The sequence below is a fragment of the Triturus cristatus genome, chromosome 2_1, assembly GCF_964204655.1.
Source record: "Triturus cristatus chromosome 2_1, aTriCri1.1, whole genome shotgun sequence".
NCBI classification, from domain to species: Eukaryota; Metazoa; Chordata; class Amphibia; order Caudata; family Salamandridae; genus Triturus; species Triturus cristatus.
This window is the reverse complement of record NC_140581.1, coordinates 826,956,657-826,974,551: the sequence shown is the minus strand read 5'-3', so window position 1 is coordinate 826,974,551 and position 17,895 is coordinate 826,956,657. Positions and strand designations below refer to the sequence as shown.

The window sequence follows — 17,895 nt, the reverse complement described above, 5'->3', positions numbered from 1 at the left end:
CTTCCTTCCGAAGGTTGTGACTCCCTTCCATGTAGGCCAGAACATCACCTTGCCTACCTTCTTTGATCCGCCTCATCCCTCCAAAGAGGAAGAGAGACTCCACTATCTGAGCCCAAAAAGAGCATTGTTATTGTACCTTGACCCCACAAAAGAATTCCGGGTGGACAATCAACTCTTCGTTGGCTATGTAGGAGCCAAAATAGGAAAGGCAGTTTAGAAACGAACCATCTTAAGATGGATCATTCTATGAATTAAGATCTGCTATGCATTGACCAAGAAGCAACCCCCTGAGGGCTTGATGGTCACCTCCACCAGAGCCAAGACTGCCACCACTGTGTTAGTGTGCACTGTTCTGGACATCTACCAGGCAGCAACGTGGGCTTCTGTGCACACATTCACCAAGCACTTCTGCCTGGACAGTAAGGTCGGTGGTGATGGGCATTTCACCAGCTCGGTCCTGCAGGACTTTGTAATATAATTAGCTTTGCAGTCCCACCTCCAGGGAAGTATTGATTGGGTATCTATTCTCAGGTAAGGAATCTTTAGCTAGAAGTCTCTATCAGATGAACAAGTTACTTACATTCAGTAATGCCTCATCTAGTAGCGACTCTATCTAGCCGCAGGTTCCTTACCTACCCTCCTCACTATGCGAATCGATAACAGTGTAAAGGACACCCTTCTCAGAGCCTTAGCTTGTCACACTAGTGGTCAGTTCTCATCAACTGCCATGGAAAGTTGCAAAAGTAACTGATGTCCGCGTACCGGGGTGGCGCTTATATAGCTATTGTGCATGCCACTTCCGGCGCGGACAACGCCTCTGACACAAAGCTGGTCAAAGCCACCTACTGGTGCTCAGGACTGCTTCACAATTTTCCTGATCCAGTCTGATGCCTGGGGATATTCTAAGGTAAGGAATCTGCGGCTAGATATAGTCTCTACTAGATACGTTACCAAAAGTAAGTAACCCGTTTGTCTAGCCACCCCCACTGCCCATTTCTCTGACTGTGTGTCTTTGTGTTATCTGTGTGCATGGGTGCCTGCAGGTTTGTCCGTATACAAAGTTCATGTAAGTCTATTGGTATGTACTCAAGAAGGCCTCTATGTCAGTTGATCTGTGTCCAGGGGTGTCTGTTGACTTGTGAATGTAGTGCTACTTGTTCATGTTTTGCTTTATCTTCAAGTTTTCATGTGTGTGTTCCTTGTATCTAATCTGCGTTTCTTCCTGTGCAAGCAGTACATAAAAACTAACCATGTTGTAGTTTTCAGTGCTTGTATTTATGCATATTGTGATCTTGACTCTAAATTTATAAAACTAACTAAAGAATAATCGGTATGTTTGCTTCATTGAAGATCTACGTCATTGAAGTTGTGCAATCAAGTACTCAGCATTTTGCAGTACAAGCTTGCTCACAACCATAAACAGAAATGCTGCTTTCAATGTAATCATACATGCGTTTATGTAGCTAAATGTGTGTTTGTTTATTTCTTTATTAATTTGTTAGATGGTGTTCAGGAGGTGGCTTACATTCATTCAAACCAACATGTTGTGGGTTCAAGCAAGGCTGAAAATCACATGAGCAGGCGGGCTGTTCGAGATGTCTTTGAATTGAAGCAGTTCTCCCAGTTCCCTGCTAACGTTGCTGTGAGCATTTCCCAGGTAAAGAGTGTATGGTACTTTCTGGTGGGATTGCTTTCTGGTTGGGTATCAGGAAATAGAAGGTTGGTCAAAATATCCCTGAAGTAAAATTAATCTATATTTAATCAGTCTGCCCCATTATCACCGTTTAACTCATTGGACAACTCATCATGTAGTACTACATAGCTCAGGTGCCCAGAACCACAGATTGGCAACCAAAAAGAAGTAACTCTCTTCCTGAGTTTCTCTGCAAGCTAGTTTGTAGCAAAGTGCAGCACTTCAGGTTCCTGCTCTTCTCTATGACTGGCATACATGGAACATTTGTAGTGATGGTGATACATGACTTAGTTTTTATGTTTTTATTCATGATCATTATCATATTACAACTAGTACTGATACAATGCAAAGTATTGTAAGCAGGAGAAGGGGAGAGGTCCATAGGACTTACCAAGTGGAATAAAGTTTGGGGCGGAAAAAGGGAGAGGAGTAGTAGTAACAGGAATGGACTCCAAAAACCTTGTCAGTGCATTACAATTCTTCATTGTCGAGTATACCATACCACCCAATCCAAAGGAGCCTTGTGTGAGTGCATAACCCCATTGGTTGTGTTTTCAGGGGACCACTCCATGGGCGGCACAAGAAATCCTAAGAGGCTAGGCAATTGCCAACTTTCTAGCAATAGATTAATACACAGTATCATTTAAAATGTTAAGAAAAACTGTAACTATCTTGGCCCTCACATTGCTTCTAGAGCCAGAAGCATGAGACTTGTGTCAAAGTAAGACAGTGGAAAGGAGGTGAGGAGGAAGGGGTGGTGGGAAGGCAGATTTCTACATTGTAGAACATCCATAATCAAACAAACAAATTATTAGCGATGTAACTCTTCATCCTAGTTTGGGATGGGACATCACAGTAAGCTTTGTGCCTGATGTATACAGTCATATAGCTGTTTGTAGCTACATAAAATTGTAGGGCACACCTACCCTTATGTTTATCAAATAAGTGCCTCATTACGGCTTGTATGTGCTTGGCATCAAGGAATGGTGACCAGATCTGGAGGTGAACCTCTGCCTTATCCTGTACTTTATCTAAGAGATGTTCATATGAAGCAACTTCATACATCTCAGCCAACCATTCTTCATCTGTGGGTGAATGTGGAGAGTGCCAGTGCTGGAGAATGCACAGTTTATCGGCAGTAAGTGATGTGGATAGTAGGCAGCACTTTGGGTTGTCATGGAAGGCAAATCGGTATTGTTGTAAAATCAACAGTCATGGCATGGGCGTGGAGATGGCTAAAGGATTGATGAGAGTGACTCTGTGTGCTGTCCATAACCTAAATATGCTTATTTTGCTCACCACGCTACCCCAGTTCAGACATGGCCATATGCAAATCAGTCTTGACCCTGTGCCTCATGGGAACAGTCCAGCCCGAACTGCCAAGCCAGGTCTTCCCTGGACCGGAATCAAGCATCCTAGGACCGGTTTCACAGTGGGCACTGCTGCAACGCCGCACCGTGACCCTGGTCTCACCGACGGCACCTGCTGACACCGCCACCGAGCCGCTGCTCGCACCGCGACCTGTGGGCACCGCACTCCACACTGCCTCGCTTCACGACGCCGCATTGGTATCCCTGATGACGACGCTCCACGCCGAAATCAACGCCACTGCTTACACCGTGGTTAGTGGGCACCGCTCGTAAAGTTACACGACACACCTCTTTCATCCCGCACCACAGCCTTGCCCTGCCGGCGCTATCGACTCCAGTCCGTCAGCTGACGACAGCGCTTCAGCAACAATGATGCCGCTGCTTGCACCGTGATTTGCTAGCACCGTGACGAGCACCTCCTTCATCTCGCACCGCGACCCTGGTCTCACCGACTACGCCATCTGACGCCGCCACCGAGCCGCTGCTCGCATCGCGACCTGAGGGCACCGCATGCCGCTTCGCTGCACTTCGCACCGCAGCACCCGACGCCTGCAGACACCTGCACTCCTGATCCCAACAGAGAGGAGATCGACCTGCAACGTGTGTGACTTCGAGGGCCCTGACGACTCCTGCACCGACCTCTGGAACCGACGCCTGCAGTCACCGTGTTTTCGGAAACTCAAGAAAGATGTCGCCGGCGCCCTGCATTTCTATAAGGTACTGTTTGCGGGTCTTCCCGACACTGTAGCTTGCCCGTGACGCCGCGGTCAGCCAAAACTGTTTGGATTTGTTTGCTCACGACGCCGTGATAGCCCCGGACTGAGCTATCGACATCAAAGAACTGTTTTTAAAGCTTATTTTGACAACTGTAGATTTTCAGGTACTGTATTGTGGATTTTTATCGTTTTTGGTCTTGTCTTAAAGTATATAAAAATATTGGCTATTTTTCTAAACTGGTGTGGTGTACTTTTGTAGTGCTTATACTGTATTACTGTGGGTTATGTGCAAATGCTTTACACACTGCCTCTAAGATAAGCCTGACTGCTTGTGCCAAGCTACCAAGGGGGTGAGATGGGGTTATTTTAGGAGTGTAACTCCCTTATCCTGACTAGGAAGAAGGGTCCCTAATGGTACAAAAATGCAAGCCCTTGCCAACTAGAGACCCCGATTTCTAACAGTGTACCTGGTACTAGCTACAGCCTTCTAAATACAACCAGTCCAGTGTCTGTGTCTTTTTTAGTAGCTATCTCTTATGTACTCTATTTCCTCTAGAAAAGGTGAGGAAATGTATTAGAGTATTGCTTCTTTTGTCATAATTACATTGCTAATGTCTTACTCATTTTCAGACATAAAAATGTGAAAATGGGTAAAAATATATTTAGCACAGTACATCCTACAGAGGCGTTATTATAAACCAATGAGATTGACTCCTTCTGAAATAATCAGGGCATCATCTTTTCAGAAATGTTTTAATTTTGTATGTTGGGCTTAATTGTGGATACAAAAGCAGGGAGGGTGATGGATTACCAAATCTTTTCCCAAGTGTGTTACCATTTTCATGCTGGTTATGAAATTCCATCTAAAACGTTATTTAAACAGCGTACTTTAACTTAGCTGCAATTTGTTTCACTTATACCATCTCTTCACAAACCTTCTCCTATAGTTCTCAAGTGGGGAAATGTGGGAATGTTGCAGTGTGTGATACTCCTAGCAACAGTTTCACCATCTATTGTCATATGTGTACGAGCAGTGTTTTAAGCGGGATGAAGAAGGTGGGGGCCGGGGCATAAAATTGGTTTGAACTGATAGTTAATTTTAAGAAACATTTGCAAGAGGTAAGGCCTATGAAGCTAATGGCTGGCTTGATACATGTGAAATGGATTTCTGTGCTTGATAAATTCATGAATTTAGTTAGTCGTTCTGGAAAACGCATGATCGGAACCAGCAGAATATTTTACTTCTCAATTTATATAGCAGCTTCCTCTTGGGTCATAAGCAATAAAACAACTAACAAGGTACAGTTAATAGTAACTGGCAACTTGGAAATTCAGTTGGAATGAAATAGTGCTTTAGGCCCTGGAACAACAATGTATACACAGTGTTGCTTCGTTCCAGAGCCACAAAGGAGACTTTCAGTAACATTGTGTTACAGCTCTAGCATGTGACAGGCAGGTACAGTTTGTTTTAATGCAGCCAGGGAGCTGCACAGAAATACGTCCACTTATTTGTTTTGCTAGGACTTAGACCCTGGCCCATTTTAAGCCCTGAAAGATGAGTTTTTACACGTACAGGTTTGTTTATCCCTGCTCTTTGCATGCAGTTCTTCCAGCCTAGGTCCCCTTGGAGCAAAGGAGGATGGTTGGCAGACCAGCAATGGTAGGACAATTCACAAGCAGTCATGATTATGGCCTGCCCTACTTTGAAGTGGTAACTATTTGCTAATGTAGGTGCTTAAGTATTTGTGTACAGGTCTGCTCCCACTGTATGAATTGTGTTACAAAGAAGCTCTAGGGGCAATGCCACTATCACTGTGGCCTCATTTGGGGTGTGAAGCACTGTGTAAGTTATCCAAAACAATCCAATATAATACAATAAAATACAAACTCAGCCCACAACTGGGACTAGTCGTGGATTGTTGTGACCACTGTTCTTGCACTAGGTCAGGGGTGGATAGAAACTGGCACAATGTTCTGGGGAATGTAGAGGACAGTGCCGACAGCAGGCTGCATGTCTTCATAGTTAATCAGCATCTCATATTTGTGTGCGCATAGGTTTCTGATGGCTTCTTTTAACTGCAGAATCCCCACTTTTGGTTACTCACTATTTGAGTTTTCCCCAGGTACCAGACTGGATCTGGAACTTTCTAGCAACTGCTCCAATGTGCTGGTAGGTGGCACTATCGAACCTGGTTGTGGCTTTGCACCACTTCCAAAAGTGACAGCATGGAGCCATATGCATGTGCGCTGACAACCCTTGGAGACTCATTCTGCCTGTGGTTGCTGTCTCCTGTATGTCTTGCCGCAGCTGCCACTTCTATCCCATGTTGTAAAGAATTTCAGGAGCGACTGAGCCCAACTCATCTTGATAGCCCTGGATTGGGCCAGGAATGTGGTACTCTGAACTGCTGCGCCTAAACATTTGCCCTCCGTTCTATCTAGCTCTTGGGGAGGATCTCCTGTCTCAGCAACCGGACATGTTTCTCCTCAACCTACATCTCCATGCATGGAAATTGAGCGGAACCAAGTGAGGGGGGCTGAGTTACCCACAGATGTGGTAAACATTATCCTGACAGCTTGACAGCTGTCTATCAAGTCTGTTTATTCTGGTCATTCGGAGAAGTTCTGGGCTAATTAAAGGATCATCATGCTGATCCTCTTCTGGACAAACTATCTAATGCTCTCATGTTTGTTCTGCCACTAGCCCAGCAAGGATTTATTGGGAACACCATTAAAGATCATTTGTCTACCCTTTCGATTTTTTTATGTGCTTAAGACCTGACTAACCCTCATTGTTTAAGTCACCAGTGTGATGAGATTGCTAATCATTAAGGCTGTTTCCTTGTTGCAATTGCTCTTGCACTTATGTCAGTAAGCTTCAGTTGCTATTGGTACATCCATCATAAACAACCTACTTCCCTGACAAATTGGGGCTTCAGACTCAGACATGTTTCCTATATAGAGGGCCCTTAGGGGCTCATTATGATGGTGGAGGGAGCGCCACTGCCGGGCCGGTAGTAGCTTTATTTAGGGCCTGTATCATCCCTGAGCAAATTATGTTTTTGAATGACACTGTCCAGCAAACGTCTTGCCTTGGATTAGCCAAGATCAAAGACATGAACACACCGACCATACCTATACCTGCAAGCAATAGCACCACACGGGGGGAGGTCGACGTACATAATATTTTGCATCACAACAGATCAGATCTAGAATGGAAAAAATGATTGCTCTGGCCCACAGACACAAACAACTGTCAAAATTGATTCCTGAATAAAACACAGGGTTTCACTATCAATAGGCCAGACCCATGCTGTTCAAAGACAGCATCCAGGGGTAGTAACAACATACGGTGTAGGGAAACTCTGCCTTGACTGGCTACAGAAAGCTACCCTGAAGGATGTAAAACAACACTTAACTTTACTTCAAGAAGGCGCAGACCTTAGGGAATTCTTGCTAGGACCAAGAAAACCGCATCAAAAACGTTTCATATATGCCAGTATCTATGTTGCTTATAATGAAGCATGGAAGGTTACCCAAGCAGAGACTGCAGAACGAATACGAGAAATTGATCGTTTTAATTTAGAGAAAGCTCTCTCTGTAGTAGGCAATGGGTTAACGACTCTGTCGTCCAGAATATATTCATTGGACAGAATTGTGTCTTCTGTCATTGACATCATGGAACAAGACTTGGTCATGTTGAAACATGGTCAGTCTCAACTACGTATCATGCTGTTAGGCTGGACGCTACAAACCTGGCGTGCAGGCTATGTGCCTTGGCGTTTAATCAACACTACGTCACTGTTTTCAGAATTCAATCTCACTGATGAACAGATCAGACTGGCACAAAGGGGAGCAGACTACACTATGCTGAGCATTGAAAAACTGGAAAAGTTACCATTCACAGTGGCATAAAAACCAGCTACTGAGTGGATCATACATGGTAAAATAACTCTGCCTGTTACAACTTTCCATATTCAATATTGCCTAAAACATATACCAGTTGGCAAATATGAAAGGTTGGGTAAAGGATACTTCTGATGGATACATCTGCCAGTGGATTCCTCACCTTGTGAATATCCCCTGCGCCAGCAACATTCGGAAACTGTATCCACCAGAAAAAGCGTTACCGAAGGTAAGTAACTTGTTCATCAAGACATCCTGTGATTTACCTTACACACATAGATGTTGGAGTGGGGAACGTGAAGTGTTTCTTAGCGGTGAAAACTGTGAACACACACTAACCGGTTCTCTCTTTTGTCAGGGTATTAAGTTACACGGGCCTGTGATGCTTCCACTACAAGCTTATCCTGTAACCTGCAAGGTTCACCGGCTGTGGTGATTAATCCAATTTTTGGCCAACTTTCTAACGGGAGTTACATTATGTTGAATGATCACAGCTGCTGTGGCATGTTGCCAGGTATTCCATATCTAGTTACGGTTACATCCAGGGTCACTTGCTGTATGCAAGTCTTGTTTCCACAAATAGATACAGTCAGGGAGTCGCCTTTATGGCCTTCACTGAACATCTCTTCAATACGAATTGATACTCTAAGCAGAATGAAAGCCATTCTTTTACAGAAAACAGTGTCACTGACCTCGGCCAATGAAACCTATGATCTCCAAGTCGCAAGGACTTCTGCGATGATACATACCCTTTTGTATACAAACTGCCCTGTACATTTCTCAGAAATGTTGGGTTGTATCTTAAACATGTCTGATACGAGCGGTATTGTACATGTATTTAAGAATGTGTGTGCAGGACTGTTAGCACCTTTTCAAGCAGTCCTCGGAATTTTTCCAAACTTCGTGCACTCTGTGTTTGGCGGACTGCCGCTCCTTTTAGCACTCATTGCAGGGATCCTATTTTTGCTCCTACTGCTACGATATGGCAAGCCAACTCACCATCGACACCCAATTCGCCATGGAGAGCCCTCTTTTGGAGATAAAGTGTCGTAAGCGCATCGTCCAAATTTTGGGTTTACCTCGTCTACGAGAATTAAACACCACATGGTTTCTGTCATTCAGACCAATCTGGCAAGATTGAATTTTACCTGTTCTACGCTGCCTGCTCTGCGGTGAATAATGCGTGCTAGACATCTGTCTAACACTCCCATCAGTCATGCCTACGGATATCGATACTCTGCTGGACCCGGTTACGGCTCATGCTCTGTATTGTCCCCAGCAGCTACCAATCCTGATGACGGCATTCATTGAGATCTCACAGACGCAAATTGCTACTGCTGAGGTACGATATGAGACATCAGGCACGCAGGTAACATCCGATTCGAACATTGCTGATGCAACCAATGCTGAAGGTGATAGTTCACATCTATGTGCAATTAATCTTCTAAACGAGGTATTCCAACTTTCACCTACAACGGTAGACAACTTTTTGTCTACAGGATTAGAAGATTTCATGTTTTCTCCAGGCCCGCACACAGACTTTTGATTCAGGCACACAGTGTTCCGAAGAGACTTTAAATTTGTCCTTCATTCTTTTCAGACAAGGGACTAACTTTGGAACTTTTTCCTATGATTAATTTTTGTTTCCAAATTTGTATTTTTTTCATTTTTGGCACAGTAATCTGCTTATATTAGAGCTATTCATAGAGAACAGAACTATTTGATAATCTTCCAGGGACATTATGCCACCTTGTCATAAATAACAATTGATGTATGTAACCTGATATGAAATGGTTTCGGACCTTTTTCTTCTGTATCAATGAGCCATTTCATTATGTATATATATTTATTATTCATTCATTTCGCATTCCAATGTGACCTTATGCTAAGAATGAAACATTGCTTTTAATATGTACAGCACCTTATGCATAGCAATGGTTTTGTAATGCATTTTTAGGACATATGTTTTTAGATATGTTTTAGAATGTTTTAGATAATCATATGATATTCTCTTTTAGACATGTTTAGGGTTTAGTAATGTCGTTCATACGAAACTGGAGTGGGTGTTGTGTGTAGATTTAGATTCCGTATATAGGTTTCCCGATTTATGCCCTTATATAGGTACAATTCATATTGCCCTTATTTAGGCATAGAAAATCCTGCCCTTATTTAGGCATTGTTCATGCTAACCAAATACAGGCATGGTCTCCTACATCCGTTCATCCACGTCACAACGAGTACTTGGAAAAGCAGACTCTTAAGCCTTTAGGAATTTCCCTTGCTTGGATATTGATTTCTCCAAGAACTCATTTAGTATGCATGAACATCTATTCCTTAGGGGTTCATTCATGACGTTCCGATGCCCGACTTTTACGTCAATAATGGCATTCCTAAACACCTTCAAGGTATAAATATACCTGCACTTGCCCAGGCAAACCACGGTTCCGGCACGATCCAGCTCGACTGCCTACTTGCAGTTCGCCACGGCAAGTTTGGAAGGAAATCGAGTTCCAGCCTCACGCACTGACCAGATGCTGTCATCCTCTTCGCAGAGAATCCAGCTCCAGTGTTTCTGACTCCCCTTGCGGGGTGTTAGATATCGAGTCCCGGGAAAAGAGATTCCAACTTCGCTCATTCTAAGGTACGGAGCAGACTATAACTTAGAGAAATTTTTGGCAACTATTGGCAAAACTATAGCTATAGCTAGCTATACTTTAGACAACGGCACCTACTTCTTACCTCGTACTACACTTAGGTTAGGTACACTGGGGTAGAACAATTTAGAAACATCAGATGAGTATTCACCTTTTAGCTTGTGTTATTTATGTATGTATTTTATGAATATATGTCATAGCTACAAACCATGCTATTACAGTATTATTTTATCTTGCTGCTAACTCTGTACATATTGTACTTTGCAGCCTGTCTTATGATTGTAGCAGTTCATATCTCTTGCAGGAGAAATAAGACTGTTCAATAAACCCTTTTTATTGAAACGCCCGTCTCTCTATTTCTGTGCAACTCTGTAGCAACGAAGCATGCACGATTGACTGAGTGAAACTGTTATCTATTGTTTCCACGGTTCTGAGATTGTTCAGACCCTAAGGGAAACAAAGTTGTCATGTTTATGCGGTTGTCAGAAACGAATCCCTTCTTGTATATTCGAGAAGTTTCTAGTGACCTCTGAGTTAGCTGGCACACACAAGTAATTAAGTTTAATGTACTCGATAGAGACATACTGACCTCAGTCCTATGTCAAATCTATAATGTATATTATTCCAATGCACAGAGCCTATTGGGGATTTAGGAACTACACTACAATCCGACTTGTCACAATGGCATAAGTGGGCTTTGCAGTGGGATCTGATGTTTCATTGGTCCCGGTACCAAAGGAACCTGTCAGATTCCAGCAGGTTTTGGAGGAGACTGCAAAAGATCTGCAGTGGTGGCTGCTCAATTACAGCCTGACCAGCTGCAGGTCTCCCTTCCATACCCATAGCTGACAGTGGTGGCTGATGTATCCCTACCGGGCTGGTGATGTCATCTTGGAAAGGTGGAGATCAGAGGCCGCTGGTCACCCGTGGAAACCCAGTTCCACATAAATCTGTTGGAATTACGGGATATTGACCTGGCGTGGTCGACCTTCCTGCCATTCATCAAGAGAAGGCCAGTGGAGGTTCTCATGGACAACACCACCGCCATGTGGTACTGCAACAAATAGGGTGGAGTGGATTCCTAGGTCCTGTGCCAAGAGGCTCAGCCCCTCTGAAGCTGGCTGGAGCATGAGGGCCTCTGTCAGACCATGAACCACCAGACAGGATCTTTAAACAACAGGGCAAGCACGCGCTTCAGATGGTGCCTGGCAGATTGCACCCTGAGGTGGCACAGGACCTCTTTCAACAGTGAGGAGAGCTCTGGCTAGACCTTATCGCTTCTGTCGAGAATGAGCACTTTCAAAATGTCTGCGCGTAGTTCCCAAAAACGGTTTCGCTAGGAAATGCATTTGGGCTAGAGTGGGGCTCATGACATCTGTATGCCTTTCCACCACTGCTTCTCCTTCCTGCATTTCTGAAGACGTCCACGCCCAAATCATCCTAGTAGTTTCAGATTGGGCCAGGAGGGTGTAGCACATGAAACTTCTGGGAAAGAACAGTTGTCCTCCATTCAGGATACAGCTTTAGGAAGATCTTCTGTTGCAACAACCGGACAGGGTTCTGCCACTGAGCCTGCACAATGTACAGCTCCATGCCTAGAAGTTTAGTTGATGCAATTGTCTGCATTCGATCTACCTCCTGAGCAGGTAGATGTTATCCTCGCAGCCTGGCACCCCTCTATGAAATCTATTTACTCAGAGCACTGGGAAAATTATGTGGCCTGGTGTGAAGCCTGCAATACAGATGCCTACAAGCCAACCTGTAATGGTTTTTGTTGTTTGTTTCATCTTTGGCCCTGCAAGGTCTTGCAAAGGGTACCATTGAAGGTTATTTGTCATCCCTTTTGGCCTTTTTGCATTTGCTGGATCAAACGTTCTTGCTTAAACACATGTTATGATGCAGATCATTTAAGGTTCAATGCATATGTTCACTCCAAAACCTTTTTTTGATGCCATTGTGGGTTCTTAATTTGGTTGTGGCATTCCTTGTGCATTCCCCCATCGAGTCAATGCACAGCTGCTCGTTGCATCTTCTGACTCTCGAAAACATCTTCCTCATTGTGATCACTTCAGCTTATAATGTGAGTGAGCTTCAGGCTCTGTGTCTTTGCAGTGGTTCTACATATGTTTTTCAGATAAATTGGTGTTGACGACCAGACCAGGCTTTTTGCCCACAGTCATGATGTATTGTCAAATTGGGTAATCCGATCACCCTCACAGCCTACTTTGTCCCACGTCACTCCCTCGAAAGAGGAGAGAATCTTTCCGCTGGACACCAGAAGAGGCTCAAGCTTTTACATCGATTGCACTGAAGACCATAGGGTAAGCAGTCAGTATTTTGTGGGGTTCACTAGAGCAAAGAAAGGTAAGGTAGTGCAGAAAAGGACTTTTCAATTTGTTTTGTCCTCTGCATTAATATGTGCCATGCATTTATCAAGAAGCAGCCTCTGGAAGGGCCGAGGGCTTATTCCAGTTGGGGCAAGTCTGCTACCACTGCATTTGCACGCAGAATGCCAGTTCTTAAAATCTGCCAGGCAGAGATGTGGGCACCACTGCATGCATGAACAAAGTAGTACTACTTTGATATCTAAGTCCGAGGGGAAGGGCAATTTACCCATTCAGTCCTGCAGATCTTTTTGGTCTGAGCCCATTCCATTGACTCTCCACCTTGGGGACGTACAGCTTTGGTATTTATTCTAGATTTGAGGACTCTGCTGTTAGAATTATCCATCAGAATAACAAGTTACTTACCTTTCGTAACACTCTTTCTGGTGGACACTCTATCTATCTGCAGATTTCTCACTGCTCTACCAACTCCCCGTTGTATGGAATGGTCTCTTTTTACCACCTAATTATGTCCCAAATTAGAGATCGGCACACATACTGGTAATATTTAGTGCTCTGTGTTTGAGGGTGCTAAATAAATCAAGAAAGTGACATCGGAATGGAGGATGGGCACCCTTTATGGGGCTCTATTTCATCACTTCCATGCAGAACGAAATTGAAGTAGAACTGCATGATGCTACCTTGTGGCACAAGGAGCACTGCTGTAAAAACGTCACCTGAGGCATATTCTAAAGGTGAGGTATCTGTGGTTAGATGGAATATCCAACCGAAAGAGTGTTACCAAAGGTAAGTAAGTTGTTTATTTGATCCGAAAAAATTACTATGCAACACTTAGCATTATCCCGCCTACAGAACCCAGTATGACCACATGCGATCTTGACTTTGTGCTAAGTAGACTCATGGAACTACCTTTCAAACCACTGCATACTTGTTTAGTACCAGCATCAACATAGAAAACTGCATTTGCCGTTGCATTTATTTTCTTGCACAGTTAGTTATTTCTGTGCGCTGTCCATGGAAAAACCTATTGGAGTCCATAAAAATGGGGTGGTCTTGCACATGCTTCTAGGATGCCTTCCAAAGGTTAAATCATCTTCACAATTCTATCAAATACTGAATTGACAGCTTTCATCCAAAACCCTTCAAGGCAGGAAGGATGCTACATTTTTTAGATGTCAATTAAGCGCTCATGTATTACATAGACCGAACTAACCCTTTATGAAGAACAAAACAGTGTTTGTCTTATTTGCCCACACAATTTGTTCTTCCGAAGGTCCGACTCCATCTTATGTAGGCCCCAACTCCATCCTAGTTCATGGAGGCCGCCATCTTCCTTAACTCAGACAATGGAAGCTGCCATATTCTATGATGTATGCAATCATTGTCTGGTCTGCCTTTTAATGCAGATGTTGTCAGACCTTATCTTTCTAGGAACTGTGATATTGACAGATTGTTTAACTAATAACATAGACACATCTAATGTAACATTCGTCTGGTCCAAATGTCTACTCCTCACCATGTCAAGATCTAATTAGAACAAATACAGACATATAATCAAAAGAATGTAGTCTGAATTTATGTCCTTTTGCCTTATATGTTCATAAGGAAACGTCTGGGACACATACCTTGATACACATAATTAACATCAAACATTCATAAACTTATGTCAAAAATTCCAATTTCTGATAAGATTTAGTATTTAAGGACTGACACTTGACTGCTTGTCAGGAGAGGTCCTTTACCCAGATTATCACCCGAGATTCTGCCAGAGACAGTCTAACCTGCTGCCAGCACACTTCGCAGATGATGCATCTCAACTGAGGCCGATAAAGCCAAGTCCCAGATAAAGACCGACTGACTGGTACTGCAGTGGGGTTTTTGCCCTTTGTGGGGAACACTGTCTTCACGCCTCCGCTGATAAAGACATCCTTTGCTGTCAATAAGGTATGCAGTGCATCTCGCCTCCCAAAGAAACTCTAGATTGCATGTTGCTCTGCCTTTCATGCTCTCATAGTATAGCGCATAGAAGTGGCATTAAGGTTTTAGGTTCTAGATAACATTTTAAATGACATTTAAATATTTCTGGAAATGTTCATTTTATTCTCAATATCTATAACATGTCTTGTTGCTATTTTTATAATATTCTGTGTAGTTGTTTTAGATATGCTAAGAAACAGATTTTTCCTGTAGCAATAAATGTTTTAAGTGTTCATTTTTCTTAGTACAGTGTGTTATACTGTGAATAACGAAATAAGGTATGTTGCTGTTTCCATGGTGTCCCTGATCCCTTTATAGGATTGTTAGTAACCAGAAAACAATACTTTTATACCAGTTAGACATTGAATAGTGTCTTCCAGGGCTACTTGTCTTTCAATTCCATTGTTGGTGCATTGAACCAAGTTCACCAGTGTCACCCGTCGATGGGAAAGCACACTTTGCAGATCTATGCCACAGTCGTAACTTCCACAACTTACGGAACTCAAAAGGTGGCATATGCAGATGGATCATAATATGCATTCAGGTTTCTTATGCTCATGCAAACAGATATCTGACTGCATGCAAATTCTGCTTGCAAAAATAAGGCCACCTTAGGTTCCTCTCTTATGGTTGGTTGTTTGGACGCAGTCACTTGGTCATCTGTTCATACTGGTACAAAACATTACTGTATTGAGATTTATAGAAAGGTTGATTCCCAGTTGGGAATTGGCATTGGTTTGATTAGATTAAGTTCAATCGTTTTGGCGATTCCTGTTAATGCATATTTCTTATTTGATTGGGAAAGTATGGCAAGGGGTCACTGATCTCAACTATAAGATCCTAAGTACATTTCTACCTAACACCAAGCACCATTTGTTTTAATAATATTTTTATTTGCATATTTGTAATATTAACAATTTTATTGATACAAGATAATGCATCAACAAGTGACAGGTTTGTTAAATGATATTATCCAAACTCTGCTTTTCATAAAATCTCAAAATCAGTAAGGATAATCACACACATAAGTAACCTATCAAATATCCATACTCACATTTGGTCACTGACTTTAAGATTGTCTCTGTTTGGAAATAAACACAGAAATAACAGATCTAGACAGCTAAAAAATAAATGAATATGCAGCTGAATAGTAATTATTGAGAAATGCAAAGAACATTCATATAACCCATAAAACTAAGTCCAGATTTTCCTGTATTGGACATTCTTCAGCTTCCTTGAGCACGTAATTCTGTCACATTTGGAGTGTGCTGCATAACCAGTTTTCCAGATGCAGAGATGTCTTATATTCCCAAACTTTAATTTCATGATTTTGCCACTGAATAGGCTTGAAGCCTCCAGCAGTGGTGGCATTTTGATAGTTTGAATACGCAGTGAGGCTTTATACGCTTAAGCCTTCAATGACAATAGAATAACATATCACTGACAACAAAGGGCTGAACCTAGTGGCAACATTGAATATTAGATGGTAAGATGAGTACATCTTAATTTATGGACAAACAGCCTCAAAAGGTAAGGTACCGTAAGTAAAGAAAGAAAATGAGAAATTTTAGCAAACTAAAAGAAAGAAAACCAAGCAATATCTCAGACCAAGTACTCAATCATAACACCTATAGAAGTCACTTGTGTTTCATCATTTTTATCCTATTCTTTACATTTAGTGTACTTTATGGGCCATATGTAGGAAGCCCAATACCGGTCGGTAACGGACGATTTTCGGTAAATATCCCGTTACCGACCGGTATTCAGGCTTTTGGTATGCAGGGGGCACATTTCAGGATTCGGTAATTTACCGAATCGGTAAAATTACCGAATCGGTAATTTTACCGATTCGGTAAATACCGAATCCTGAAATGATATGTAGGGGGAGTGTGTGGGTGTTGTGGGGATTCGTTATTTACCACCAACTAAAAGTTGGTGGTAAATGACGAATAGCAGGAAAAAAACATTTTTATGCACTTTGAAGTGTGCAATGTGGCAGACACACATGCCCTTAGGGCATGTGTGTGTGCCACATGTGCACACATGCAGGAATCAGGGGTGCAACAGGGTGTCACTGTGACACCCTGCCACCCTTGATTGTGCTCCCCCCATTACCGAATCGGTATTTACCGAATCAGTAATGGTAACTGGCTTCCCATTGATTCCTATGGGCCTCCTGGCCCATAGGAATCAATGGGAAGCCAGTTACCATTACCGAATCGGTAAATACCGATTCTAAATTACCGACCCATTCCGAATCGGTAAATATTACCGATGGATTACCTACATATCATTTACCACTTCATAAATACCGAATCGGTAAAATTCGGTATTTATGAAGTGGTAAATGTTAGGCTACCTACATATGGCCCTATATGTTTATGTTTAGACAGTAGTAGGCTTTTGATCCACTTCTCTATAGAATGCAAGTTCTTTGATTTTCATTATAATTTTAGGATCTGTTTCTTGGCAACCACAAATTTACAAAACATCAGGGTTGTTTATAGATGTTATAAAAAACTAAGAACAACATTTCTCCAGAGTCTTCCTATTGCCACAATAATCAAACATATCTAGAGTCACATAATAAAGACAAATTAGTCTGTTACAGTTCCAGAAAATTTGATTTTTTTTATCTCAAACCAAGATTGTTTATAGATGTTATAAAACTAAGAACAGAATCGCTCCAGAGTTCTGCATATTGCCACAATAATCAAACCCTATCCAGAGTCTCATAACAAGACAAATTACTCTGTTACAGTTCCAGAAAATGTGAACTTTTTATCTCTCATCCATGCAACACAACCAACAACGTTTGAAAACCACCAAGCCATGTTTTCTGTACAAACAGGTGTCTAGAGAAACCATAAATAGTTATGTTGTATGTATTGTTAAGTTCAAACCCCTTTTACATGCTGATATGTTGCCTCTGCAGACTGGAGACAAATTCACCAGACCATGTATTTCTAAACACATTCATCCTCTCAAAGACCCTATTCCTATTGGAATTAAAAAAAAATGTAATGTTTGCTCCATGTAGCCAGTTGTTTCTCATTAGCGGACATTTATAAAGCTCACCTTGCATCACCTTTGCAAGTACTGAACAACATTTTGAAATAAACCACTAAAACTTCCTAACCTCTATGTCTCTGAAGCTCTCAACCTATTGTTTTATACTTATACAGTACTTTACATTTTACAGTAGAATAAGGAATGCTTGTTGTGGCTCCACAT

General features: G+C 42.4%; 1 protein-coding gene across 3 annotated transcripts in view; it reads left to right on the top strand.

Annotated features, from left to right (window-relative positions):
• ERCC6L2 (ERCC excision repair 6 like 2) overlaps window positions 1-17,895 on the top strand; it is a 1,253,563-nt gene that overhangs the window by 1,063,143 nt on the left and 172,525 nt on the right. For all 3 annotated transcript variants that reach the window (XM_085632896.1, XM_085632894.1, XM_085632895.1), the window contains one exon: window positions 1,503-1,657. In XM_085632896.1, coding sequence (XP_085489022.1) covers window positions 1,503-1,657 — 155 coding nt within the window. The remainder of the gene's footprint in view (window positions 1-1,502; window positions 1,658-17,895) is intronic.